The sequence below is a fragment of the Dermacentor variabilis genome, chromosome 7 (assembly GCF_050947875.1).
Source record: "Dermacentor variabilis isolate Ectoservices chromosome 7, ASM5094787v1, whole genome shotgun sequence".
Lineage (NCBI taxonomy): Eukaryota > Metazoa > Arthropoda > Arachnida > Ixodida > Ixodidae > Dermacentor > Dermacentor variabilis.
In genome coordinates this window covers 172810228-172838183 of record NC_134574.1, presented here as the reverse complement: position 1 = coordinate 172838183, position 27956 = coordinate 172810228, and the positions used below count along the sequence as shown (strand labels likewise).

At 47.1% G+C, this 27956-nt stretch overlaps 1 protein-coding gene across 2 annotated transcripts in view; it reads right to left on the bottom strand.

Moving 5' to 3' along the window:
* klar (klarsicht) overlaps positions 1-27956 on the bottom strand; it is a 684286-nt gene that overhangs the window by 305805 nt on the left and 350525 nt on the right. For both annotated transcript variants that reach the window (XM_075700314.1, XM_075700315.1), the window contains 2 exons: positions 22967-23174; positions 15482-15609 (listed from right to left, as the gene is read on the bottom strand). In XM_075700314.1, coding sequence (XP_075556429.1) covers positions 15482-15609; positions 22967-23174 — 336 coding nt within the window. The remainder of the gene's footprint in view (positions 1-15481; positions 15610-22966; positions 23175-27956) is intronic.

Below are 27956 nucleotides of genomic sequence, written 5' to 3'. Positions count from 1 at the left end.
TTCGACTTTGCGGAAAACACGTGCGACGAGCCGTACCACGGGTGTGTGTTTACGGTGCGACTATACGATATATATATATATATATATATATATATATATATATATATATAGAGAGAGAGAGAGAGAGAGGGGGGTTAACCAAGGGTCCCGATTTTTATTAGTCATATCATAAGAAGCCAACAAACACTGACACCAAGGACAACATAGGGGAAATTACTTGTGCTTAATAAATGAAATAAAAGAGAGTTTTAGGTTAGGGTAGGCAAGCGGCTTGCGTTCCTTAATCTAAAACTCTGTAATGACATGCACGCGCCTAAGGGAGACGGTACGTACTGCGCATGGGCAGTGCGATCCGCTGTGCATGTAAGTAGTACATCGCGTACAGTCTTTTCTGTAAGTATTGCTTCATTCGTGTAACATTTTGGTGGAGGTGCTGGGTATCTCTCGGACGCCCCGCAAGGGATTTTTCTTTCGCCTCTGCGAAAGAGTGCACCGTGATCCGATAGAGGGCAGCCGCGAAAGACGGGTCGACGGCGCACTCGAAGTTGCAGTACCCACTCCCAGTGACGTCATTAATTCTGACAGTGTGAGCTCCGCACTATAGGTAATGTTTACCAGTAAAGATTGGACTAAATTGCACTCTAAATAAACAGGACACAACGTAGCGACTTTCCAGACGTTCCAGTTTTCCAGCGCCGAAATCGCCCGAGTACGCGAAAGCACGTGGAATTATGACGTCAAACTGGTGTAACGGCGCGTGAGGCTCCGGCGCCAAATGTAACACTTCAATAACAAAATACTGGGTCTTCATTTCCTCCAATATAATAGCGCCGTTTCCGCCACATTATTGAAAAGTCTGTTAAATGAGCACCAGAATAAACTGACTTTACAGTTCCGCTTTAGAGTTCAATACCGCACCAACCACTTGTGAGCTACACGTAGCTCGATCCTTCATTCTGCCGGTTCCATTCACTGTCGCGGATGCCGCGTTCGGAAGAAAGGCGGGATGCAGGGACACTCGCCTGTGCCTCTAGACTGCGGCGTCCCTCGGAGCGCAGCTGACGTAAACAGGTTCCGAGACGTGAAGTATCCTAAGCCCGTCAGTTCCGTCAATGCTTCGCTGGCCGCCAGCGGCGTTTGCTCGCGCGAGCATGCACGTGAGGCTGCCGCGACAGGATGTAAATACAAATAAAAACGAAAAGCAAATTGATATAAGACGACGTGTTAGCAGCCGAATGAGTGCATCCATGGTTTGTCTGCTTCTAAGGCTACATACTTATTTTCATTCAGAACTGACTTTATATAAACATTTTCACAAAAATCGGTCGAAAGACACCGAACTGTTTCTAAATGCGAACGCAGCCACTGCAAAAAGTGTCTGTAGCCTCCCCAGAGTTGCACCTGATGTATGAAACGGAGTATATACACTGGCAGATCTCTAGACCAGCAACAACAGGCGACGCGCTCCAGTATATGTCCCCCCCATCCTTTCTTTCTTTTTCGTGCCGTGTTTGTATATTGCGCTATTTAATTATGTCCAGCTCCCATATAGAGCTTCCTACAAAAGTTACTGGTGGGAACTATAGCGCCATGGTGCCTGCTGCGGAAGATGCAAGAAATACTGGCGGTTCAACCAGCATAATAATGACTTTTCATTATATATATATATATATATATATATATATATATATATATATATATATATATATATATGCACACATTTGTGTTTAGGAAATTGTGATCACTATTTTTTAGAAATTTCGAGAGATAAAGCATAACTGACGCCATGACAACCTCTGCAGCACACAAGCACGAAGATTAGACAAATCCCCGCAACATATGACAGGAATTCCCAAGGCACAGTGTTCGAGGCCACTGTCATGGTAGCTGAGCATTCGCAGTGAACACCCCCCCGTATACAGTGCTCCAGCGGACTCTACACATCGCTGCGCGCGTCCCTCAATTGCCAGAAGGGTGTTTGCGAAACCGAAGGCTCGGCACATGGCCTAGCGAAACCCACGCAACGCGCCGTAAACGGAAACGAAAAAAAGGACGGCGCGCGATAACGCCACAAGCGCGCGAACAAAGCGACGCACTTCCGACCCGTGGCACTTTTGCTCTCTCGGTCGAAGTGCGCTGCAATTTCGCGCTCAGAAGGCTAAGTAAAATTACCCGGCGATGGCGCACGTACTCTCGCACACTGCCGGAGCGAGAGCTAAACCCACGCCACATGAAGTATTACCTTGCAGTAAGTTATTATTATTATTATTATTATTATTATTATTATTATTATTATTATTATTATTATTATTATTATTATTTCTTCACATCTTTTCAAACGCATCCATGAGAATGTAATGTTAACAGAGGCAAATTCATGGCCTTACGCATATAGTTCTGGGTTCCCGCTTGTAGAAACATCAATCTAAGTTCACGATAGCAAACATGACAAGAAAAGAACGCGCAAGCAGTTTACTTGTCAGCAATTACTAAATTCAGCAAGGCAGGCAAGCTAACTGTGCAGCAACTAGTTAAGTTGAAGTATGCGTAAGCATTGTGCCACTTGCGCATCTCCACGCAGCCAGATGTCATTGACAGCCTTATCAAACTTGATCCGGCCAGTATGATGAGTATAATATGACCTTTATCAACCCTTATCGGTCGTTGTGATCCTTATCTGGCTCGATGCGACCCTTACCGGTCCTTGTCACCCTTATATTATCCTACTTGATCCGACCCTTAACCTTCATCGGTAGTTATAAACCTTATAAGAACTGCTCCGACCATTATAGGCACGTTATCCATCCGCGTCGAACTATTATCAACCGTGATGAGACCCGTATAACTGTTCATCACTCCTTATCAACTCACTGGCTGCTTATCTGTCTGTGCTGCGCGAAGCGAAGAGCATGAGCCCTCAAGGATCGGTAGCAATTCGATCAGTGAAGGAAATGAAAGTGAAGCGATCAGTGAAATTTTCACAAAACCGGAATATCCCTGTGTATACAAGGCTATAAGTCGGTGCTACATGTGGTCCTAGAGATGGCTTTTATTCCACCGTCACCAAATCTTTCAACAATCCCTTCATAGAAACTGTTCTTCATTGACATTTGTTTTGTACAGCCCGTCCAACACATTCATGCGGATCAGATATATTCACCTTCTGCAAGCGCAGGCGCTTAGCTAAGTGGGTAGAACAATCGGCTTCTGAGCATGCGGTCGTAATTTCGAAACTCACCACTGCCAGCGCTCTTCCTTTTGAATTTTTCCTTTACATTTTAGGGCACAGTTCGGGCGCCCGTTCCTGTGGTGAGCGCCGGTGCCGTACCTCGTAACCGAGCGAAAGAGCACAGCGGGCGATGAAAGAGGGGCGAGAGCGAAGATGGCGCAGCGGAACCACGTGGCGGCACGCGAGTATGGCGAAAGCGTGAGAATAAAAGCTTAGTGCAGCGCAAGACGGATTATGGCGACGATGGCTACGAGATGGCGCCAGAGTAGCGCACGTAGTTTGCCTCGATGCGCTCGCTCACCTCCGCTGGGGAGCGCGCATCGAGGCGCCCTACGCGTGGTCTGTTCACGAAAGCGCTGCATGAGAGGATGTCTGTCTGCGGCTGTGAATCGCGCCCAAGCGTATCACCCACGCGCTTCCACTCGCGATCTCCCTATTAGCGAGGCAGTCGCGCCACACTTCGCTCCGTTTGCAACGTGCCCCACGAGGCAGATTGTTCGCGCCAGCCAATATATCGCGAAATGAAAGCACGTATAGAGCTGCGCTCAGAGTTGGCATTAGGGAGCATCATAATCGTAGGTGAATTTCTTTAATGGAGCGAATCGTGCTACACGTTACAGAACAGACAGACGAACAGATTTCCTGGTTGAGTCGCCAAATTATTAATCCCCAGGTGCTAAAAATTATTCGGTAATAAAGTTAACATTTCGGCTTTCCTCACAGACAGTGTGCTACTTCGAGACCTTGAACCATACGAATAAAATTCGGCAAGCAATTTGAAAGCACATTCATGAAAGACCAGAGAGTGAAGACTAAAACATTTCTTATTCGCGAGCTCCGCATTCGTCCAGTTGCAGGTGGAAGTAACGGATATGTGTTTTGCAATACATGTGCGTATTGTTCTGGGCAGAAACATTTTTTTAGAACTGTCGGACATTCCAGAAAGTCGCTATAAACGTACGCCCGTGAGCAAAAGTATACGGACCACGGAAGGACGTGCCAGAGGTGCTTTGTCAGACTAGGATGCCTCGACGTCAGCGCCGCCTCCCGCCGTGAAAGGTATCGAGGCATCCCATGCCAGACTAGAGTTACTGTATATGCTACCCGAGGTGGTAGCATACACAGTAACTCTATGCCAGACTGAATCGACACGCCTTCTGGCGGCGCGGTGCCTCCCGTCATAAATAGCGCCAAAGCGGGGGTGCGCATGCGCGTCCTACCATATCCGCTAGCGTGCCACGTTGCTTTCCCTGCCGAGGTTACGCTGCTCGTCGACTAAACGGGGTGCCGCTTGTTCGGCTCCGTCACATCCTCGCCTCACTGAGTGGAGGCGGCAGAGCTGGCTCGTGCGACCGCCACAATTCACCTGCTATCGCGCGGCCTACTGCCTCTCCTCGCGCTTTTCGATGAATCATGCCGAATGCTTCGCTTCTTATTGTGGCGTTATATTATCGGAAACGCTAGCAATATTTGCTGCCGCGTATTGAACCATGGTTTTCAATCAGCGTCATTTGTCACGCAGGCGCAACGCGACAGAGTATCAACATTATAGTATCCGAAAGCAACAGCAGCACGTCAGCTTGCCGTAAGAATTCTCAAGACACACATCTGCCGGTTGTGCTCTTCGCCAATTACGCAACATAATCTACTTTCTAGGGGCAAATGTCAATCAAACTCCACAGCGGCGTGTGGCCCAATATTGCGATGTTCTTATATTTTCGCCCGTGGCAGTATTCACACAGTGGTCTTGGGAGACCTGCACGCCGTCTTCGTTGAAGTTTAGAATAGCTGTACGATGCCTCTATTAATTACCTTCTTTGTGTTTAAGCGGTGCACACGGGAACCATTGATATTCAGTCGCACTCCATTTGGGCGACAAACACATCGATTGCAAAACATTTCTTGATCACGTGGCAGCGAATATCGGAAGCATTTACGATTATATAACGCCGCCGCAGGGGGGCAAGGTTTTCCGCGTGAATCATCAAAAGGCGCCAGTAGTGGCTGTTAGCCGCACAACGTTCGAAGGAATCCAATGCGCGACGGACGTGCGAGCCAGCTCTGCCACACCGCCGCAGTCACTCACTGAAACAACGGCGCAGATGTGACGGAGCAAAGCAAGGGAAGTCGGCGAGCACCGTAACCTCTCCGGGGAAAGCAATTACGACACGCCGGCAGTTATGATAAGACGCTGCTGCTTTGGCGCGACACTCTACGGTAGGCGCGTCGACGCAGTTTGGCATGAAGTGCTCCCGTGGGCCGCATACTTTTGCTCACGGGTGTACGTCGCGTAAGATCTCACGGCCTGCGTGCAGCATTTTCAATCTCACGTAATACAGTTCGAGCCGTTACGCACTGGCGACAACGGGCCGTACACAAGACGGAGCGTCCAAGCTCTGTACATGCGACTACGTCCGTCGCGCCGCAATAACTGCGCGAAGGCGGAAGTGAGCACCGAGACAAAAGCCCGCACAGCAGAGTACAGCAAATGCAGACACTGTTCAGTTTGCGTTATTTTGTCACATTTTTGTTCCGTTCATTCTTTTTTTTTTCTTTACACAGGGGGTCGCGCGAACGGCTTCTTCCGATGCGGCCTCCATCTCGTAACTGACAGTCAATAACAAGACGGACGGGTCTGGAGAGGCTCCTCTTTCGATCGAAAGCTGCGGGCAAACTCGCGAAGGACAACGCGTACAACACGCCCGAGAGCCGCACCCGCTTAGCAGCCGTCGTCGACAAAGCGAGACAGGGGGCGCTGGCGTAGCCGCCAGGGGGCGGCACCGGTGGACGGACGGCATCGCGTTCGACGATGGACTGGACTGCGCGGGCGGACGGGCCAGTCAATCACGCCGCGTAGCAGCGGCCGGAGAAACAACGCCGCCGCCACCACGTGGGGGTCAACGACCTACGTCGCCGAGGCTTGGCCCACCTGGTGTGTCTCCCATGCTTGGGCAACCACGCACGCCACGCCTGGCGCACACTTTCAAGTTTCCCCCTCTCTCTCAATAACCCTTTCTAGCGAAGGACATTAGTCACGCTGCGCTAACTGTCCCTGAACTGCGCATTACCTAGTCGTTTGGAGACAACAAAGGTCTTTCCGGCAGAGGTTTCGCTCAGAAACGGTAAAGTGGCTTTCCCACGGAGGCGTCTTTTGCTACACCCAAAGCAACGCTGAGATGACCGATTGCTTCAGACCTTGATTTTCTGTTATTTCCATTTTTATGTGTGAAGTCGCGAAAAGCCGAGACCACAGATGAGTGTACAAAAATTAGAACACAACGATTTTTCTTCGTAGTCTAGACATGCAGGCTGAACTTAAATGGGACAGCCTGCTTGCACAATGCACTGAGGCAACTCCACGTTGGAAGGATGTGAAAGAAGAAATTGTATTTGATATAATTGGACGAGAGTAATGGCACATACATGGAAGACAAACGAGTTCCGTTTCCTTTACCAGCTGGGAAAATTTACTCCCTCGGGAGTGCGAGGTTACTGACCTTGTAATCAACTTTTGATTCCAAGCGAACCTGCCCAACATAGAACGTAGCACTAAAAAAACTTGCGCACTCTGGGCATAGCAAGTCGATTGTCGAGGGAGTTCAGAAATGCAGGTACATTTCTTAAAAGCTGCACACATTCCCCTGCCGACTTCTGCTTGAATACGCCCCGCTTTCGTTTGGAATAGCCCTTCGGTGTAATAAACAAAGAGTAGACAGGGGAAATTCCTCTCTATACATCGACGTCGGTGCTTCATGCAGGCCCTCGTTATGTCTAGAAGACTTCAGACGCACAAAAGCTGACCTAATTTCCCAATTCAAACTTTTAAACCACACCACATCCAGCACAACAAAACAATAGGAATAATTACATCAACCGACATTACTGAACATCGTAGCGCGTATCCGCAACCGTCGATGTAAACGTCATCTGCAGAGCCGCGGCACATGGCGTACGACCGGTGCCGGGTCAACACACGAGAGACGTCAATAAGGCAGACGCGGCACGGTCAGACAAAACTTGCGCAAGGAGCAAAAGGGCCGCTCCGCGCGACAGGTGGGAAAGCGTTCGCCCTCGTCGTCAACGACGCCTGACCGCAAGTCCGACGAACGACAAATATAGTCCAGAAATACAGGAAGCGAACGGAGCGGACGTGTATCCGCGACTCTGCACTGCGTGCCCATGACACCACATGACGCAGAGATTGTGTCAGCTGCAGAAACGAATACCGACGAGAGAGACAACGGCAACCTTGACAATCTAACAGACAGGAGCAGAAACGACAGCAGCCGCCCTGAAGAAGTCACGCTGCGGAGACAAAAGTGACGAATGCACTCGCCGAACGTTGTCTTGTTCACACCAGTGTTCTGCACCCGTTCGACTTCTGCACAATGAACCAGGCGTCGTCATGGCGACAGACCTAAATAGTCCGCTTTCGTGCGGGCATCGTATCGTCTGCGTCGCACGGCACGCGGCTCGTGAAAACGCGCAATGCTATGGCTAACTTTTACACTTCGCAATACCTGCCGACCTGTTAAATTAAAACTCGGAACTCACGCGGACGCGACACGAAGGCCGGAGGAGGGAGGAAGGTGGGGGTGGCGATAGCACGCATTTCTTTATTATTATTATTACTTTAATTTCTAATGGTCGTCACGACCAGATGCCTTTTTCGGGCGCATATCCACGTATACTACGCACATTATTAATGAGGATTTACTTATAGATGCAGCGCACAAACAGCAGCAGCAGCTACAAAGACCGACACGCCACATGTTTGCTCTGATCACAGGGACTTTATCAGCGCGCGTCCTGTTGTGATTGTTTTCGCTTCCTGCCGGTTCCTCGTCGTTGAAAGCCGTTGAAACTGACGTAGTCAAACACCTTGCGTTCCCACCGATGCTTCTACATCGCCCGCAGCCGCCCATCACACGAAATCTTGCTGCTCGCCTCGCGTGCCTCAAAGCTTGACCAGCCGAGACCTCTCTGGACAGCCTCGTTCGCGACGTTCCCAACGGAAGCCCGTTCCCAGGCGTCCCGACAGCCCGCTCGCTCCAGCCACTCGCGAGCGGCGACGACATGCAAACGACGGCGGTGGCAAAAGTGAGCGCAGGGACGTGTGCCGCCTTCCAGAGTTCGCGAACCATGGCGCAGCACTTGAGGCTCCACACACCTCGCCGACGTAGGGCGCTGTCGGCCCGCCTTGACGCCGTGCGTGGGTGATCTTCGTGGCTAGCAGTTTAGTCGGGCTGTGTGCGGAGGTCGACGCCCAGGTAACCATACTCCGTCGCCCGATCAACAGTCCAGCCTCCAGGAAGCGTGAAGGGTCGATCAATTTCGGTAGAAACAGAAATGTGCAACACTGCAGACTTCTTGGTGCTAAATGAAAGGCCTAACGACGCCATTTTGTCCGCGCAGCTATTCGTCTGTGCGTGAAGAACTGCAGCACTTCCCGCCATGAGCACGATGTCAATAGCGAAAACAAGGTCAGGTAACACCCAGCGACCCCTCATCCATCCCTCCGTCAACGTACCCAAGGGTGAACACAAGACCCAACTTCAGGTGCTGGCGTTCCACATGGGACACACACACAGGGGGGACAAACCCTGTTTTAGCCCCCGGGTCACGGAGACCTCGCCCGACCGGACGCCACAGATGCTCGTGGCTACCCTGTTGTACAGACCCTGGAGAACACTGATCTACGTTAGCGGCACCTCCATATCGCTCAGGCACTGGAGCAGCTCCGCATTTGGGACGCTGTCGTATGCTTTGGAAACATCGAAAACGCAACAAACAAGAGTACGCACTTCCTTGCAGGTGATTTCCACCACGACATAATGGAACTCCAGACCTGCACAGATATCCGGCTTCTATGGGAGCAGCTTGCGCCCACTTTCGTTCAACCGACGGCCGTAGGTGGCGCTTTTATAACCTGTTCGTCTGCTACGCGGTGGGCGGCTGTGCGGCGTTGCAATTAGTACGGCTGCTGTTGTGTTGTGACGAACTGCTTGTCTAGTTGATGATTTTTGCTAACACAGTGACAGTGATGTCACAAGGCTTTGATCGGTCACTTGGCGCCAAAAGTTGACTGCCCGAACCTACAAAATGTCGGAGCGTGTAGTCCGCTGCTCTCTAAAATAGCGTTAAATAGCCGCTCCCATTGCCTTTTTCAAGCAGATTATTATAAATCACATTGCTTATAGAGTTCGTAAAGTACACAACAGTTTCATTGTATACGTTGTAAAATTCGTTTCTGCGCTCTTTAGAAACTTGAAGCCACCGAAAATGATCGACAACAGAACGATTGCCACTCATTTTACCTCTTAAAAGTTGCCCGTCAATGCGTCGTGAGTTCAAAAAGTGAATTACGCACACATCTTCACTGCGTACGTATCTTATATAAGCACCACCGTTATGCTGCCGCCGTACCACGCAGAAAAGCTAGCTTTACAGTTTGAAAAAAGTTCCGAGACACTATAAGGCCTGCAGATCAGCACGTATTAAAGCACTTGGATCACTTTTGCAAGCTTTCTACTGAGCTAGACATCCAACGACAATAAAAACAAGATATGCTCACCTTTCCTTGAAACAGAATCGATTAACCTATTGCACATCTCGGGCGGAGGACTTACTCGCGAATACTTTTACAATACTTTTACCAGATCATCTGCCTTTCACTACGGCAAACAGCAGTAAATCATAATGTCATCTACGACACTAGGCTATCTGTAATCAACTAAAGAAAGCTAGATTATCCTATGAATCTTTTTAAACAATTTTTCCAGTTTCTTACGGAGGCTAGGAAAGGGAAATTTATGCCGTCGATCTAGCATTGCAGCTGCCACCTATGCTTGTTTACATTTCTTGCACCGCTCCTCCTCTTCTAGTTTCACTATTCAAACGCAAAGCATTCGAAAATATGTTTTCTTTTGTATATTTGTGAATTTATTCATTTACCGCCAATACAAGCGCTTTGTGCTTGCCGAAATGGCAAGACAAGCGCTGAACAAATTGCAGAAGCAGACGACAGCGAACAGGTTATAACTAGCGCCACTCTGCTCGTAGGTTCTTTCCCTAGCGATAAAAGGGGCGAACTAAACCAGGCGTGCTGGAGGAGGGAGATCTGTGCAGGTCTGGAGTTCAGTAGGTCGTGATTTCCACACACGGATTCCGTACGAGACCTGTGGCGCCATCTCTACGGATCATCTAGCACAACGGCAGCAACACCTATGACAAAAAGTCAAGCCAGCAGCGCTGTAAACACACTAGACAAATTATCAATTTTAATGAAATTACATCCGCTTAGAATTCGGGAGAAAATATATTAATTATGGTCACCTCTCTTAGGATGCCTAGAACTGGGAGGTGTGAGGCGTCGCGTTTCATACAATTACGAGAGGGAACTGTGGCGCAAGTCCATACGGGAGCTGCAGGGAGGGCAGTTCAGCCCAACGTTATAAGAGCGTTGGTTCAGCCCGCATGGGAATAGTGGGCAGTACATGATTTTGCCTAAACTTCGTCCTTGCGGCTTTAAATGGCTTCGTGACTTATCAAGGCGATCATTTTCAAGGAAGTACTGCATTATAAATGATTACATGAATATTATTAAGTTGTCTGACGGCAGGACACGAACACAGGACCTCTAGCACAGAAGTTCGATAACGAAACCATTATGCCACGAACGCATGGCTAAGCGGAACCGCTGCAATTAGCGACAATTATACATGCTTGCAGAGTCTTGTTACCTCCTGCATTAAAGAAAGTATAAATTGCTTTGAAGTTTAGGCCAATTTTGGCCCAGACAAAAAGTAATAAATGAAGCCAGAAGCACGAAGATCAGACAAATCCATGTACTACCCGTCATTCTCATGCTGGCAGCACGATACTAATAATTTCTAGCCACCATAATGACACTCGATGGAGTGAAGAGGGCGGAAACGTCGCCTTGCGCGATCCCTTTATTAGGTCGAAACAGGGCACGGCAGTCGAGGGCGCAGGGACTGGCCAACTATCAAGGTACACAAGAGGCCTCCGAGTATTTGAGAAAACAAAGCAAGGAAGAGATTGATACAACTGGAGCTATTACATTCATAGGTTACCGTTCCACGTGTTTTTGCAAAGCTCCCTCGTGTTAGCGTTCCTTAATTATTTAATATATCGTGCAAAATTTTAAAAATAGTGCAGCGATGGTGTTTTGTGCGTCCATGCAATTTGGGGTACAAATCGTTGCAGGAAGTGTCCCTTTTCCCAGCGGTGGCATGTAAAGAGCAATTTGCGAGTCCGCAGCTGACTATCCTAGGCTGGCAGAGCTCGTCAGGAAAATTCCGCTGCGTATGCACTGTAGAGGAGGTTCTGCAGTGAAATGAGACTCAACAGGAAGGTCTAATGCTGCAGTTCTCATGGAGGCAGCAGAAGTGGCCGTGGAACATATGCTGACCACACACAATAATGCGACGATGCTTGCCTTGTGTACCATACTGCAAGCAATATGATAAGAAAGCGTTTTTTCCCATATGCAGGGATGCCTGCTATGTTCCAAGGGACAACAGTACTGCAGCGGAAGTGCCTGCTGACGTATACAAAAAATGGGATTTTGAAGGGCTTCTGTCTTCTGTAGCCATCACAGTTACTGTACAACTTGATTCATGCTGTCGAATTAAGCAACCTAACGTATATTTAACGCAAAGTCCGTGCATTCAAACACTGTAAGCAATCTATATAACTAACTTCATTAGTTGCTTGATTTCTTTTATCACAAGGATTAATTTCCTTTTAAAAGGGCTTAGACAAGCAGCAAGTGAAAAGAAAGTAAAATAAAGAGGCTGAAGCCTGGCGTAGCTTAAGGCACCATAGGCCACAGAGGCATGGATACTGTTGCTGATAAAGTTGCATATTACGAAGCCATTAAACAATGTTCAGCCTCATTTTTTCTGCAGCATTGAGCATATATACTAGCTCCGCATTTGAACGACCTTAGGCGCCACTCAAAAATTCACTGGGAAAAAGTGAACACATAAATGGGCCTGATCCTTTACAATGAATGTCAGTGACTGCTGCAGTAAGTCATGATAATGTCTCGCACACTAGCGCTTGCTAATTTCAGAGTAATGAAACAATGAAATATTGGCGAAAGATAACACCCCCCCACTGTAGCAACCTCGGGCTACTCTCCTTAACTACTTCGATAAATCATACGAAGATTTGTAGAGATCATTTTGCATTTGCAACGATTGCAATAAGAATGCGGTACCTTCAAAATCTTCTTTATCGAAGAATGATTGTATTAAGGCTGGATTATTTTGCTGGCGTAAGGTTTGTGCCGATGCAGCAGTTGGAGGTTGTCCAGTGCTATAGGCATATATCGTGAAAGGTCAAAACTGCTGTTGTGTCAATGCAAGTTATCCCTGCGAAAAGCAAACAACATGCAGCGCGAGCGCGATGCCACAGACTCTGCGAGCAGCTACCGCGCCCCGAGCGCCCGACAAGAGCGCCACTGTGGCAGGGTCGCACATTCCGGCAAGCTTGGAGTGGCCAGTTTTACCCCCTCTTAATTGTAGCCTCAGTTCTAGCCAAATCTCTGTCTCGAAATTTGCGACACTTTTCACCGCAGAACATTAAGTAGCCCCGCTAAAAACTAAGTAAAGAGTGACGTAATAGTTCTGCAGAAACCCACAAGGTGGAGAGAAGTAATTAAGGGAAAATGAGACATCCACCCAATTGTAGCAATTGCTTCGAGTTGTTGACAAATTCACTTTTGCCCTGCCATCTGCTAGCTGCCTGGTTAGCTCAGATGATAGAGCGGCAGCCCCTGAAAGGCGTTGGTCCCAGGTTCGAGTCCCAGACCAGGACAAATTTTTCTTCAACTGCGAGGCTTTTCTTTTGAGGAACCTGTATGGGTTTCCTTTGTAGCAGTTGCTACGATTAGGTGGATGTCTCATTTTCCCTTAATTAAGTAAAGCTTCCCCACAATACCCATGTTAATGTGACAAAGCATGCTTTACAGTGGCACTAAAAGTGTACTTTCTTTTCTTTTTTTCCCTTTTTTTTTCTTTTTTCAACCAACAAGAGAGATGCTCCTTCAACGCATTACACTTTCTCCAGATGTACATCAACGAAACCATGGTAAGCGGATGCGAAGCAAAACGGCGCAGACATTCACACAACGTTCACAAGGAAAGTAACGCGTTTTCAGCAGTTGCAGTGTCATGATCACTTGTTCTGAACTATCACAAGTTTCAACTATTCTTAACACAATTACAATTCAGCGCAAAGCCTGCGAAACTATCAAACTATAGCGATTCACTGAATTCAGCTTGCAACATCCACTATCATGTCCACCCACAGTGACAGAGCAGCTTGTCTCAGTTCACTCTGTCACCAGCAATCCTGCAACAATCAACTTTCAGTGTAGTTTGTGCAGACGCCAGCCTTAAATGTTGCAAGCTGAAGTACGCAATACTGGAGATGTGAAAAGGCAAAGCCACCAGCAACGGGGTATAAAGCCCAACTTCTTTTCGCTTGCCCTCAGTCACGCAAGAACTTGCAGACAAACCTTTAGAAGATCCCACAATGTCCTGAAATAAACTTAATGCCCTAACTTTTTTAGTGCACAGAAACCACAAACAGATAAGGTGGCGGAAAAAACAAATACTAACTAAATTTATCCACACAAGATGCTAGCTATATTTGTCCATATTACCTGTGCCTTTTCAATTTTGCTTTTTGGTACAGTTGTCAATTTTTGTTTGTTTTGGCTTCGTTGAATTTGTGATAAAGCTTCCACATAAGATGGCTTCTCTATATGATATGTCTTCAATGTATAAATAGCAGGTATACAAATTTGCTGGAAGTTAGCACTTCCGCTTGTATTATTCTTTCTGTGTCCATGTCTGTGCACTTGTCCACTTGTTGAAACGTTGGCTCCCGCTTTTACTGTGTTCTCGTTTTGCTCATCGCCTTTCTGTGTGTGTGGTTTTCGCACGCTAAAAAAGTTAGGTCATGAAATAGCAACTAGCCCCATCTCTCACCTCGGAAAGAACCTTCCTTTTTAACCAAAATCGCACAATGTATGTTTGACCAAAAGTAACCAAAGTCACACCAGTTTATGACAGCTTGTAGAAGCATGCCTTTCAAAGTAGTCTGTGATGAGGCACGAAGACGTAAACAGTTAAGTCCACGGCTGTGCATGCATGCAGCCGAGACGATGCAAATCTCTTCACTGACGAGATCTATATTCCAGCTTGTTTGTGAGCACCGCAGGGCACAAAAAATCTTCCAAAAAAGAAACACAGCAGGAATACCTTGTCTGCATGCAATATGTAAGACTTCTTGCTTTATTGATTGTCGCAAAAATGCATTTAGAGTGTATAAATATTCTAGTTTTTATTTTGTTGTTTTCATTTATTGGCCCAAATACTGGAAATCCTCAATCTAAGGAACTTGTTTTCATGACTGGTTATAAAGTTGGCTGAAAATTGAATACTTAAACATGACATGGACATAATCCCACTGTATACATTTAGACATTAGGTAAGGTGATGCATTTTCTGATGCCAAATGAACACATTGTTCCTGATTGATTTCATTGAAATGCAGTGTTTAACGGTGCAAGGGCCAGGTGTGGCCAAAGAGTGCCAAAGCAAGCAAGTAATCACAAGTTTTAAATGCGGCAATTACAGGCAAAGGGTGGATGTAATATGGCTGTATAGAGACCTCAAAGACATGCACTGTAATGTTTGTGACATTCGTATGTATTAAAAATATGAGAATGACATAGCATACCAATAGGTGTGCTATGATAATGCTGTTCCTCTGTGTAATATTTTCAGACCTGCCTCACCGAAAGGAGGAATCAAAATTAGAAAATGGTGGGAAGTGTGCCATTCCTAAAAAAAAACTCTGTGTTCAGTGTAAACCCAACGGATAATCGAAGAAAGTTACTACCATAACTGCTGAGCACAGATGAGCTAGATTTCATTCAGAGAATGGAGTTTGCACCGCTTTACGCAGAAGTACTGCAGTCGAAACCTTCACGCCTGGTCTATAATAACAACATTTCCAACTCGTGCTGTCGTCTGACTGCAACATACTTTCCTGTATCGCAGTTTCTCGTGAAAAGTTGAGATTTGTGACTAGGATTGCAAACCGTAATCATTTTCCTTCATCGATGAATTGCGAACAGTACCGAGGCCTTCTAGAAAAGATGATTGAGTCCTCCTTGCTGAAAAAGAAGGCAGAAGAGGAGTCAAAGCTCACCTGTTGGGCACACAGTCTTTCTTGGATCTCAGCGTGCGTCCACGCTGAAGAGATGGCCATCTGGCTAGGCAGCCGGGCCTCCAGCTCCTTGAGCCAACGCCTCAAGCAGCGCATTTCCTGAGCCACTTCTATTTCCAAAGGCCATGCACAGACAACAGAACAAAAACAACACAAGAGCATCCGTTGAAGAGCTATTGCAAAAGAAGACTAAAGATATGCTTCAGGGGAAGGCATAGGCTGAAAGAGCATTGACTGTCACAATAAAAATTGAGCTTCAAAACGGCTTTTTAGAAAATACAAAAGCCAGCAATAGAGGAGGAAGTTTTAGTCTTAAGCATTGAAGCATAAGCTCAAAAAGTTTTTGTGCAATGTTACCTTCATTCACTGTATGCATTGAACAAGCAAGCACACATCAAAAGACAAAGCTACTGCAAAACCTCAGGAGGTAAATAAATAAGCTTAATAAGGCAATACTGCCCTTTAAAGGTGGCACTTCTAGTGTTGTAATAACATGCAAATTAAAATTACAGCGTGCTGCGCAAATGCATACTGTAGACATTTCCATTGGGGAGAGTGAAAATCTTTTATCTGAAATGTGGCGTGGGAGTACAAAGGCACGCGTACAAGCGTCTGCAATGCTTTAGCACTGGCGGTCATGCGGAATCGGCACAGTCCAGAGAGCATTACGGTGATGCCCATGGCACTCTCATTGAAAACGTGGACAAAAGCTTTGTAAAAATTTTCAGAATTGGAGCAAAGAACATCTGCATCCTCCTCAATGTCATTAGCTGTCTGCCATCTGGATAATAACCAACTTATCCTGAACCAGCATCTACCAATCAATAACAGTAAACAATGACGCTGGTTCAAACTACAGGCGCCACTGTGTTGGTTTTGGTCTTTTGTGGTAGAGATTTTCATGGCAGTCTGCACCGTATTTCCATGAAGCACCACAGCATTTTAAAGATAAAATATTCATGGAACATGCACTTTATTCCGATGAGGTAACAAGACAAGGCAGAATTTTGACATAGGCACCATCTTTGCGTGTTGCTTATAACTTCGTGAGACGGAGAGATACAAACTTTATTGACATGCTGGACAAAATAGCCACACCGATAACCTGGCCTGCTACTCTGGGTGCTGGGTGACAATTATGATGTACAGCCAGAAACGTGTAATGGTAGTGGTTGGGTCCAAGATTATATGCATCGGCCACGCATGCCCAGACACTTCTTATCTCTAGCTCAGCAGCTGCCATTAGGCGTCGCTGGCTGTTGCCAGAGCGCCCCAGTGGCCGCCATTCCCATGGTCTACTCAAGGGTGACCGCGACTGTACACTGTGATCCCATAAGCACACAAATTAGCACACAGAGTCTCAGACGCACACAATAGAGACATCTACAAAGTTTTGTTGAGTACGTGGGCCTCAGAAACACCAGCAGCACTTTGCAGGTAGTGCTTTTCCACTGGCCAAGAATGTACTGCGGCTCCAAGTTACTTGCAAGGTATGCTGAGACATCTCAAGGAACCTATTGTAAGGTGCAAGGGTCACGTAACAAGAGGGAAATTTATGGTGAAGACAACTGCAGCTACACTGAAAATTCATTTCTGTAATTCAGCAGAAATGCAGAAATCTGCAGATTGTACTCTGCAGAAATCCACAGAGTACAATCTGTCTCTCTATATGGCTTTCATACATTACGAAAAGGCATTTGATTCAGTAGGGATACCAGCAGTCATAAAGCCATTATGTAATCAAAAAGTACAGACCGCTTACGTAAATATCTTGGAAGATATCTACAGAGATTCCATAGCTACCTTAACTCTACACAAGAAAAGTAGAAGGATACCTATAATGAAAGGGGTCAGACAAGGAGACATAATCTCTCCCATGGTATTCACTGCGTGCTTGGAAGAAGTATTCAAGCTGCCAAACTGGAAAGGCTTAGGAGTAAGAATCGATGGCGAATATCTCAGCAACCTTCGGTTTGCAGATGACATTGTTCTGTTCAGCTACACTGCAGTTTGGTTACAACAAATGATTGAGCACCTTAACAGACAGAGTGTAAGAGTCGGGTTGAAGATTAATATGCAGAAGACAAAAATAATGATGAATAACCGGGCAAGGGAACAAGAGCTCAGGATCGCCAGTCAGCCTCTAGAGTTTGTGAAGGAGTACATTTACCTAGGTCGATTAACCACACTGAACCCTGACCATGAAAAGCAAATTCACAGAAGAGTAAAAATGGGTTGGAGCACATACGGCAGACATTGTGAGCTCCTGACTGGAAGCTCACCATTATAATTGAAAAGGCCGGTGTACAATCAGTGTATTTTATCAGTGCTGACATATGGGGCAGAAACTTGGAGACTGACAAAGAAGCTCGAGAACAATTAAGTTAAGGACCGCACAAAGAGCAATGGAACAAAGAATGCTAGGCACAACGTTAAGAGACAGAAAGGGAGCGGTTCGGATCAGAAAGCAAACGGGTATAGCCGATATTCTAATTGACATTAAGAGAACAGGTTAGATTGACACAGGTTAGATAACCATTAGACCATTAGGGTTACAGAATGGGTACCAAGAGGAGGGAAACACAGTCGAGGACAGCAGAAGACTAGGTGGGGCGATGAAATGAGAAAATTCACGGGCGCTAGTTGAGATAGGTTGGCGCAAGACAGAGGTAATTGAAGATCGCAGGAAGAAGCGTTCGTCCTGCAGTGGACATCAAATTGCCGCCACCGCCGCTGCTGCTGCTGCTGCTGCTGCTGCTGCTGCTGCTGCTGCTGCTGCTGCTGCTGCTGATGATGATGATGATGATGAATTCAGCAGAATGACCCCAGTTTGCAGGCAAATATCCTTGCTACAGTCACAGATGAAGAGGCCGACCAAAGCAGATACACTTTGCAGAAGTGTGCATTTCGGAAATGTCATTATAATTCTGGAAGGAGTTGCTGGACATCAAGGTGGTTGCGGACATGCTTATTGAAAATTCACTCAAGAGTCCAACTGAGCAGAGATGTGACAAAAATAGGAAGATTGGCGGATTAAATGAGATTGTGTGGTTCAACATAGCAAAACTGCCTGGTCAGCTGTGAGGCACACTGTAGTAGATGTCGGTGCATTAATTTTGACCAACTGCAGCTCTTTAACTTGCACCGAAAGCATGGTACAAAAGCTCTCTTGCAGTCTGCTTGATTTGGAGTGCGACCGTCATGGCCGAGAAAGGGACCCACAACGTATTGTTCAGCGTCGGAACGCCATAGCAACTGAGATATCATGACAGGCTAGTTGGAGACTCACCTTATTCCCTGAAGACAGGGCTGACAAGGGCCTATTGGCAGCCCTTGGCAACCCTTGGCAAGGACTGAACAATCGAAAGTAGCTAGCATGAAGGGATGGAATGAAGGATGTGTTAAGATTAAAGGATTCTCGAAGGAAGCAGGAGAGATGATGCCAGGCTTGGCAGAACAAGTGGAGGATGATACTGCACATAAGCTATTGCCAAGTTATGACAGTGTGGACAATACAGACATGGCATCAAAGAAAGCATTGTTGCGAGAGCATTGTTGTGCAGCTTCAGGCCAAATAATGTGGTTGGAGAAAAAAGAGGACGAGAGTGGGCAACAACACGAACCCAAAACGGTAACCAAAGAGCTTTATGATGTCACCTGCTGTTAAGACAACTTCGCTGTCACTTCTGGCGTCATGACTAGTGCCAGCTGACAAAGGACCAGAACCTATTTAGGTGAGCTCTTGCATGCCACCTGCGACACGTGTCGAAATGCACACAGAAAGATGAAAAATCAAGCATTGTTGTGTTGCCCCAAAATATCGCAGCAAGCATTTCTGATGTCACCGGTTTAGTCATGCCTTGGAAATTGCATCACAGTGTGCCAATGGAGATTTAAGTTATACTGCTGGCTGACAAAAGATTGACATGTCTGCCTGCATTTCTGTCATTATTGCTTAGCTACCGGGTAAGTGACAAATGAACAAGTTCTCTGCCTCCAGGTGCGGCTTCACGACACTGCAATTAGTGGCACCATAAAGTGCACATAAAAGCAAGGTAGAAATTGCCTTGAAGAAACAACAGATAAAAAAAAAAATTGAATATTGGCACTCTTTGTGTAGTCGTCAGGCCATCACATCAGGTTCATAGCAAGAGGGGGGTACACAGGGTGTTACTGCAGTACCCATCCGTTAATTTGACTCCAATTTTAATTAAACTTTTTTGGTTATTTGATCTTGGCCGAAAGTCCCAGCCAGTGCCCATGCATTTCTATAGGCCTAAACATTTGTTATCTTGATCCTAAAGTTGGCCTTCTCCGGATAATTCGAAGTTGACCAGCCAGGACGTGTGCGCCTGACCCCTACAGTGACCCCTTTATTGGCAGCGCCTATCTCGGAGGAGCTTAGGGAATAGTGAATGTGTTAAAACACACGTCATCCCACATAGAAAAGGCCTATTTTTGGCCTGCCCAGGAAAGATTTTCAAGCAATAAGAGTAGCTTACAATGTGTGATTACTGTACTTGCCTGATTCTAATACGCACTGTTTTCTTTTCAAGAAAATTGGGTTGAAAATTGTCTGTTTGGTGCAACTGGACATGAGACTGTGGCGACGAGCGACCACGTAGACCGGTAAAGTCTCGGGCTCTTGCAGGAGAGGAAGAACCGACACTCGATCTCTTAGCGTAGCATTCTTTTTATCTCCTTCGGAACGCTAGCCTGTGCCGGAGCGTGCCAGCCGCTCGTGCCTCGTGTAGACGCGAGCGTCTACGTCACCTCTCGTGCGACGCCGATGCTGCTGCCGCTACAGAGGGCTCCCCCCTGTGAGAGGAGGAAAGTTCGACGAATGATTGAAAGTCCATGTGACGCGGCGTGTCTTGGCGTTGGTCTTGGGTGTCACGTGCGCAGGCGGCGATGAAGGATGCAGCAGGGTCGCGTCGCATACTGGTGGAGCTGATGGCGCGGGTGCTTCGATGTAGGTGGGTTTGAGACGTTCCAGGGCAATTGTGTCTGATCGGCCACTGGCATTCACAACAAACGTCGTCGGACGACGTTCTAGAACACAATATGGCCCGGAGTAGTGTGGTTGCAAAGGCTTCCGCACGGCACAGTTACGCACGAAAACGTGGGTAGCAGAGGTGAGTGCGGGAGAAACGTACAGGGACCTTGCTTCTTGTGAATGTGTAGGCACGGGGCGTATCTGGCTGAAGAAAGCTTGCAGTTCGGCAACGTAGTCGGCAGGTGATGGCACAGGCGTTTTGGGGGTGGCGACAAAGAAATCGCACGGAAGGCGTAGGTGAGTGCCGTAAACTAGCTGAGCACAGGAGCAACCTATGTCGCTCTTGAGTGCGGCTCTGATGCCAAGTAAGACGAGGGGCAAATGTAGGACCCTCTTCTCCGGCGATTCATGTGCCATAAGGGAGGCCTTGAGATGCCGGTGAAAATGTTCAACTAGTCCATTGGACTGCAGGTGGTAAGCAGTTGTGCAAAAACGTGTCGTTCCGAGTAGTTTGAGTAGCTCGTTGAAGAGTGCTGAGTCAAACTGTCGACCGCGATCTGTGATTATTGTGGATGGGCAGCCGAACCTTGCGATCCACGTAGACACGAAAGCTGCTGCAACAGTGGGCGCTGAGATGTCAGATATAGGTGTAGCTTCTGACCACCGTGTATAACGGTCGATGTATGTCAGTATGTAGCAGTAACCTTTCGAAGGTGGGAGAGGGCCGACGAGGTCCAGGTGTACGGTGTCAAAACGAGCATCCGGTGGAAGAAAATACTTGGCAGGCGGAATGGGGTGACGCTGGATCTTCGAACGTTGACACAGCAAACAGCAGCGAACCCAATCGCGAACTTGCGCGTTTAGCCGAGGCCAAACGAAACGACTGGAAAGAAGCTTCTGTGTGACGCGTATGCCAGGGTGCGACAGGTTGGGCACGATTTCGAATAGACGTCTGCGAAGGGATGCCGGAATGTATGGTCTAGGTGTGTCGTTGGAAGTGTCGCAGACGACGGACGTACCATCTGGGGTCACAACAGCGTCTTCCAATTTCAGGGACGTTGACGAATTTCGGAGTGTACGAAGTTCAGTGTCATCACGCTGTTGACTGGCGAGTAAGTCGGCCTCGATGATGAAAGGTTCCGATGTCAACGTGGAAACGACATTGACACGACTCAGAATGTCGGCTGGAACGTTGTCGGTGCCCTTGATGTGGCGGAACGTTGTTGTAAACTCGGAGATGTAGGAAAGGTGTCGAATCTCGCGGGGCGAGTAACAGGACCCCGAACTATTCGTTGCATGCACAAGAGGCTTGTGGTCAGTCAAGACAGTGAATGCACGGCCTTCTAGGAAATGGCGAAAATGCTTGATAGCCAGGTAAACAGCGAGTAATTCACGGCCGAACACACTGTAGCGGGACTGCGCAGGCTTCAGTTTCTTGGAGAAAAAAGTGAGTGGATGCCACGCATTGTCGATGAATTGCTGCAGAACGGCACCAACGGCGGTGTTTGAAGCGTTGGTCATGATGGTAGTGGGTGCGTCTGGCTTTGGGTGTCGTAGCGTCGGTTTGGTCCATGGTCGTCTCTACCACAGGAGCGTATGGCAGTATCACGTCCGGGTTCACCAAACTGTGGCGAAGAGCGACCACGTAGACCGGTAAAGTCTCGGGCTCTTGCAGGAGAGGAAGAACCGACACTCGATCTCTTAGCGTAGCATTCTTTTTAATCTCCTTCGGAACGCTAGCCCGTGCCGGAGCGTGCCAGCCGCTCGTGCCTCGTGTAGACGCGAGCGTCTACGTCATCTCTCGTGCGACACCGATGCTGCTGCCGCTACAAGACCAAAGCCACCTTCACGGCCTTTGTATGCTTTACAAGAATGTAGTGCCGTGAAGCTGATTTTAGGAAAATGACCACATACATGCAACACATATTAAACCCTTGCCCCCTTTTCCTGCCAAAACAATATGGCGCACATTAGATGTCTACTTTGTTTAGGAGCGTTAACATCATTTCTACATTAGTGTTCTACTTTGGACACATAGAAAGCATGCACGTATCTGATTCGGGGTCATATTTGAATCAGGAAAATATACTACCAAATAAATGAGCTTGTGTTTTGGCGTTTGTTCTGTATTTTATTTATTTAGACCCGCTGGACATTTCAATAAATTTCATCGGTCCCATCAGGGTCTAATCGATGGAAGTTGACTGTGATTTGACATGCAGGACATTTGATCTCAAGGTTTCTTTTTAGCGATAGCAAAACCGCAAATGGGATGAGGTGGTGACGCCTCATTGCAAATTACACAACTTGCGATAGCGAGGTATGCAGATATGAAATTAGCAAGACAGAAGAGACGAAATAAACAGTTGCTTTGTCTTGTCTGTGTCCCTCAAATGTCTGGTAATTATGCATGTCTCTGTACTCAGTGTTACTATTAGCATATTTCGTCACTAAATCTTAGTTGGTCTTGCCTTGGAAAGCCTCCCCAACAGCAGGAGCCAGTGCTGCAGCCCGGTCGGGGTCCAGGGCTCGCTGGACGGCTTCACGCTTGTTGCTCAACAGGTTCACTCGCCGGTTCACTTCCTCCTTGAGCGTGGGGTGCAACACTGCCAGCCCCTCAGCTTCCTCCAGGAAGAGCGACAGTGACGGCTGGCGACGACGCAGCTCACCGCCGACAAACTGCACACACACGGTACACAACAAGCTGCTTTGTCGCACAACAGCTTCCTACTAAAAGAAAAACAATACAAACAGATTGCAGTTCGCCTAAAAAAATTGTCCGAATTCATAATGCTAAAATTGTACTACGATGAAACCTCACATTTCCAGCCTTCCAGCTGGTAATTTCCATAACCTGGCAGACATGCACAGGAAGAATTTTCCACTTAATCGTAATTCTTCAATAAATGAAAAATTGGCAGTTTTGCAAAAAGGACAGAGCATCTACAGCAATAGAAAGGTTCAGCATTTGACTCCAGCTCCTCGCACTCTGTTCTAGTGATACACAAGGGCAACATGTTGCCACAACGCGGCATGTGAGGCAGCTGCTACCAAGCAGCAAATATGGTGCCCTGGCAGCTACTGCATGTCTCACAACGCTAACATAATGAAATGTGCGGCCGGCAGTGTTGCAGATGTCCTATCTCGATGGTGTACAACGACGGATCGTCTGCAGATGACGGATCGTCTGCGCTGCAGCAGAGGTGTACATTATTGTACCGTACAGACAACAGCCGACTGACACAAAACTGCCAGCATTTGTCAGGGCCCAATGAAACCATCTGGTAGTTTTAGACTGTGTTTATTGGACGTTCCACTCAGACTACTGCTTGCACACAGCAGCTCAGAAAGAATTCTAGTGGGTGTACATTCATTCACCAAGGCAACAATGAAAGGCAGCATGCTGCCCTGGCTCCACTGCTATGCTGATGATAAGGTGGAGTGCAATGAATAACTAGCAACCTGGGGACCTCAAAATTCAGCAGATACGAAGGCAGAAGAGGAGTGGGGCGACAAAAAAAAAATTTTTTTTTTGAAATTTCACTCAGTTTTTTCTGGGCAACAGCAATGTCACAAACAGTGCTGAATGGCACTCATTATATGTCTCGGCACTTGTACTGTGACTGGAGACGATGTGTGCACATGTGTATAATTAAGGAACACATATGCCCCGTGAGAGTGGCCTCTTTTTACTCAACTGCATAACACTAGCGAGCTAGGCCTACACTGCCTACACACAAATGGCTTACTTGGATTTAAGTGTGACTCTGGTTATCTACCTCATGCATATTGGCAATTATGATGTGACTGTGCTGCGGGAGTCTCCCAGACAAATCAGGCGAGTTGGTATGTATGGTAATGGTGCATCCAGTTGGCTCAGTCATTTTGTAGCCAAATGGACTGTGCGTACAACGTTGAAAACTGAAGTGAAAGAAGAGGTTAGGGTTGCAAGAATGTTCATGCTATCACCATGCTAGTTACCAAGCAATAAGTTGCATTCAATGAATGCCACTCTCTGTCTTCAACATAATTTGCGGTGTCATGAAACTCGGGTAGTCGACGGATCGTCTACAGATGGCGGATTGTCTGCGCTGCAGCAGAGGTGTACATTATCGTACCGTACGGATGACGACCGATTTTCTGGACACCTGATTTCTCGGACACACCGGATAATTCCGACTGCTTCACAGCACCCACCGTGTACCCCATAAAGTCAATGTGTCAGAAACCCGGTATCCGATTTGCATTCCGTTGCCACCTGCTTTTACGGACTTATTGCCATGACCACATGTCCGAAATAACATTAATCAAAGCTACCACCATTTTGATTATCTCGACGCCTTGAACCAGCGCTCTGACACGCAAAACCACTCACAGCCTTAGCCACCACTGCAGCAACGCTAGGTTTAGGTGCTGCAATGTTCGCTATTAAGCTCCTTGCCCTTCGGTGCCGTGTTTTTCTTTGAAATAATTCACCGCTGTCAGCAATGGCACTGACTCCGCTTTTGTAATCCTTGTCATTGGCTTCGAAGCTCGAAAAGCAAGGCGCATTCTATAATGCAGATTTCCGAAAATCAACTTCACCTCAGTACAGCATTGTTGTGTGGTGCAGCACACGCAAAGTATTGCTGTGTAGCATACTGTAGGGGTTGTCGGACGATCTTGCCGCTGCCACCAGTTGTAAGGGTTGGAGGTCGTAGGGAGGAACTTGGGAGGAACTAGGCGTAGAGGGTTTATTTAAAGATATTTACATTAGTACAAGCGATACATTCGACAGTCTAGCGTGACTCCCAAATTGAGCACGCAAGACAAACATACAGCATGCGAGCACGAAGCTCCAAACACACTGCTTGTCGAGCACGAACACACAGCTCACGAGCATGATCACAGAGCATGCTCACAGAGCACACCCTAGCAGCCGACAAACAGCTGCTTATAAACACTCCGTTCTCCCTAGATCCCTAGCTGAGGGAAAATGGCAGTTCCCCGCCAATTCGTAGCGTCCAACGTCATCTTCGTTGACTCGCCTTTTTGGAGGAGGAGGGCTCACACATACATGTACGCACTGGTTTCTCTGCCCCCACCGAGATGAGACGAGCTTCACAGAACTCTGGGCTTACGTCTTGAAAGGCGCGTGGGGAGGTGCCGCCAAATACCTTCCCTCGGAAACTCCCCCGCTCATGGCAGACCAGGTCTGCGGTGGTGAGGTCAGTAATAAAGCCTGGTTCGTTGAACTCATCTTGGCCTTCCCGTGACGGAGAGTTGCTGACGCGGCGTATTGTCCTCCGCACACAATAGACTTAGTGGTGCCGTTCGACTAGAGGATGACGGTGGCTTCCCAGAAAATGTTGACACCGCTGCCGCAGCTGGCTGAGAAAACTTTGCATGTCTGCACCTCTGCAGGCCGTTCCTAACAATACCAAGAGTGGGAAGAAGCAACTGTCATGGCATACAGTATGTATTCCTTATTTATACAGGCGTGTACGCGTGTCCACTGCAGGCTGTTGTACTGCAGTAGACAACAAATAGGCTGATGATGATGATCGTGCCCCCCATCTCCTCTCGCAGTACGAGCACCGATACGCCTAAGAAGTCTACTGGCAGGCCTTCAGACGTTTTCGGGTGTTCCTGTGACAATTTGAAACTTTTGGGGGGAGAGGGGGGGAAAGCACGCATTCATTTTTTTCTGACTTCCCGATTGTATTGGATGTTTCACAGACCCTACAGAACCCGAAAAATCAAATGCTGACTATATACAGTAAAGAAGTGTACAGTACAGTGAAATCCTCAGTGGGCAATTTGGGTCTAAAAAGGTTAGTCTGCACCCGCTATATAGTCAGCAGGAATGAAGCAGTATACAGCGGAGAAGCAAAGATTTTATTCAGAACCAGTAAAAGTCTCGGTAGAAGTCAGTCAATAGTAAGAGCAGTCAAAGTAGACAATCCTGAAATCTGCCAAATCACTCTCATTGTGGCTGTAAAAACAAAACAAGTGAAACATGTTGGATTTACAAATGCCTTGCCAATGTCTTCATCGCCTTCAAAATCTGACATACCATATTTATCCGAATCAACCGTGAACGTTTTTCCGAAAAAAGGGGTCTGAAAACTGCCTCGTAAAACTGTTGACAGTAACTAGAGATTGGAAGGTGTTGCGTGAATCGGCGACCCACTTGCACACCTCTTCTGCACAAAACACCCCACGCATTTGTCCGCTTTTCAGGTATGTCTGTGCCCCTTCTTGTATCCAGACCTCCCAGTTCTTTCGACCTTAGCTCTTGAAGGCGCAGTTCACCGAGACATCCAGAGGCTGAAGATGTAGTCATCGTTTCACAGTGTCCATGAGATGTGCACATGCTTTCATGGAATCCCTTATTGAGAGGCACTTTGGGTTAAGAAGTGACCCTTTGCATTTCCGCAACATACCATCAATCCACTTTTGCATGATTGCATTGCTCATCCATCCTTTCTTGTTTTATAGCACATGACCACTATTAGAAAAATTTTCTTTTGGAATGAATTTGCATTTGAAGATAACCAGTGGTGGTAGCTTGTCACCCATAAGGCTGAATATGACAACCATAGAACAGTTGAACTCGTTACAAGTAATCTTAATGCTAATTGTCTTGTTTCTGACACTCTTACCAGTCTGATTTGGCGGCATGTCAAAGGACATTGGCACTTCATCTGTGTTGTGCACCTATTCAGAAAGTCTTTGTGTTAGCCTCAGTGCAACAAGAGCCACTTGCAGGCAATTAATGTAAATGAAATGCTAATCTTTATAACAATAAAATCATCATACCTGGCTTTATAAATCCCACTCTCCCTAGAGAAGTCGGCACAAACTACTTGTTCTCTCGCTAGTCTTCTGGCTCACTTTGTTGTACCGTTGCATGCTGTTGAAAACTCAGATTATTTCTTTTCATGAAATGTCCAAAGCTATGGCAGACATACGAGCGAACAATCCCAGTTTTTAGCCTGAAGGATACAGTGGAATGGCATATCCATAAGGAGAACGCTCTTCTGCAACCACATTCCGCGAAGCTTCGCACTACAACCTGAATACAGCAGTTAAAATACACAAAGAGCTGTTTATCATACACGCACACCTTCCCATCATTAGATGTGTGAGCTAGGAACCTGCACACAAAAGAAGGACGATGTGCCATAGCGATTTCGACTGCAATGAGTGCTAGTACAGTGGAGGGCTCGCTATTTAAATGAAACAGGCGTTTATGGGAAGTTCTAGGAGTTATACACAACATAAGAGAAGAGGATAGAGTAGAATGTACGTAAAGTGCACGATAATCGGCCTTAGTATACGAATTACTGAAAATGATGCGGCAAAGGCCCCAACAGTTTTGAGGCAGTGGTTAATATGGCAACTGGAAATGCAATTTCGCAAGCTTCAGAGGTGGTGTTTAAGTAAGGTATCCCCATCTTCATTGTGGTCCAGGTTTGG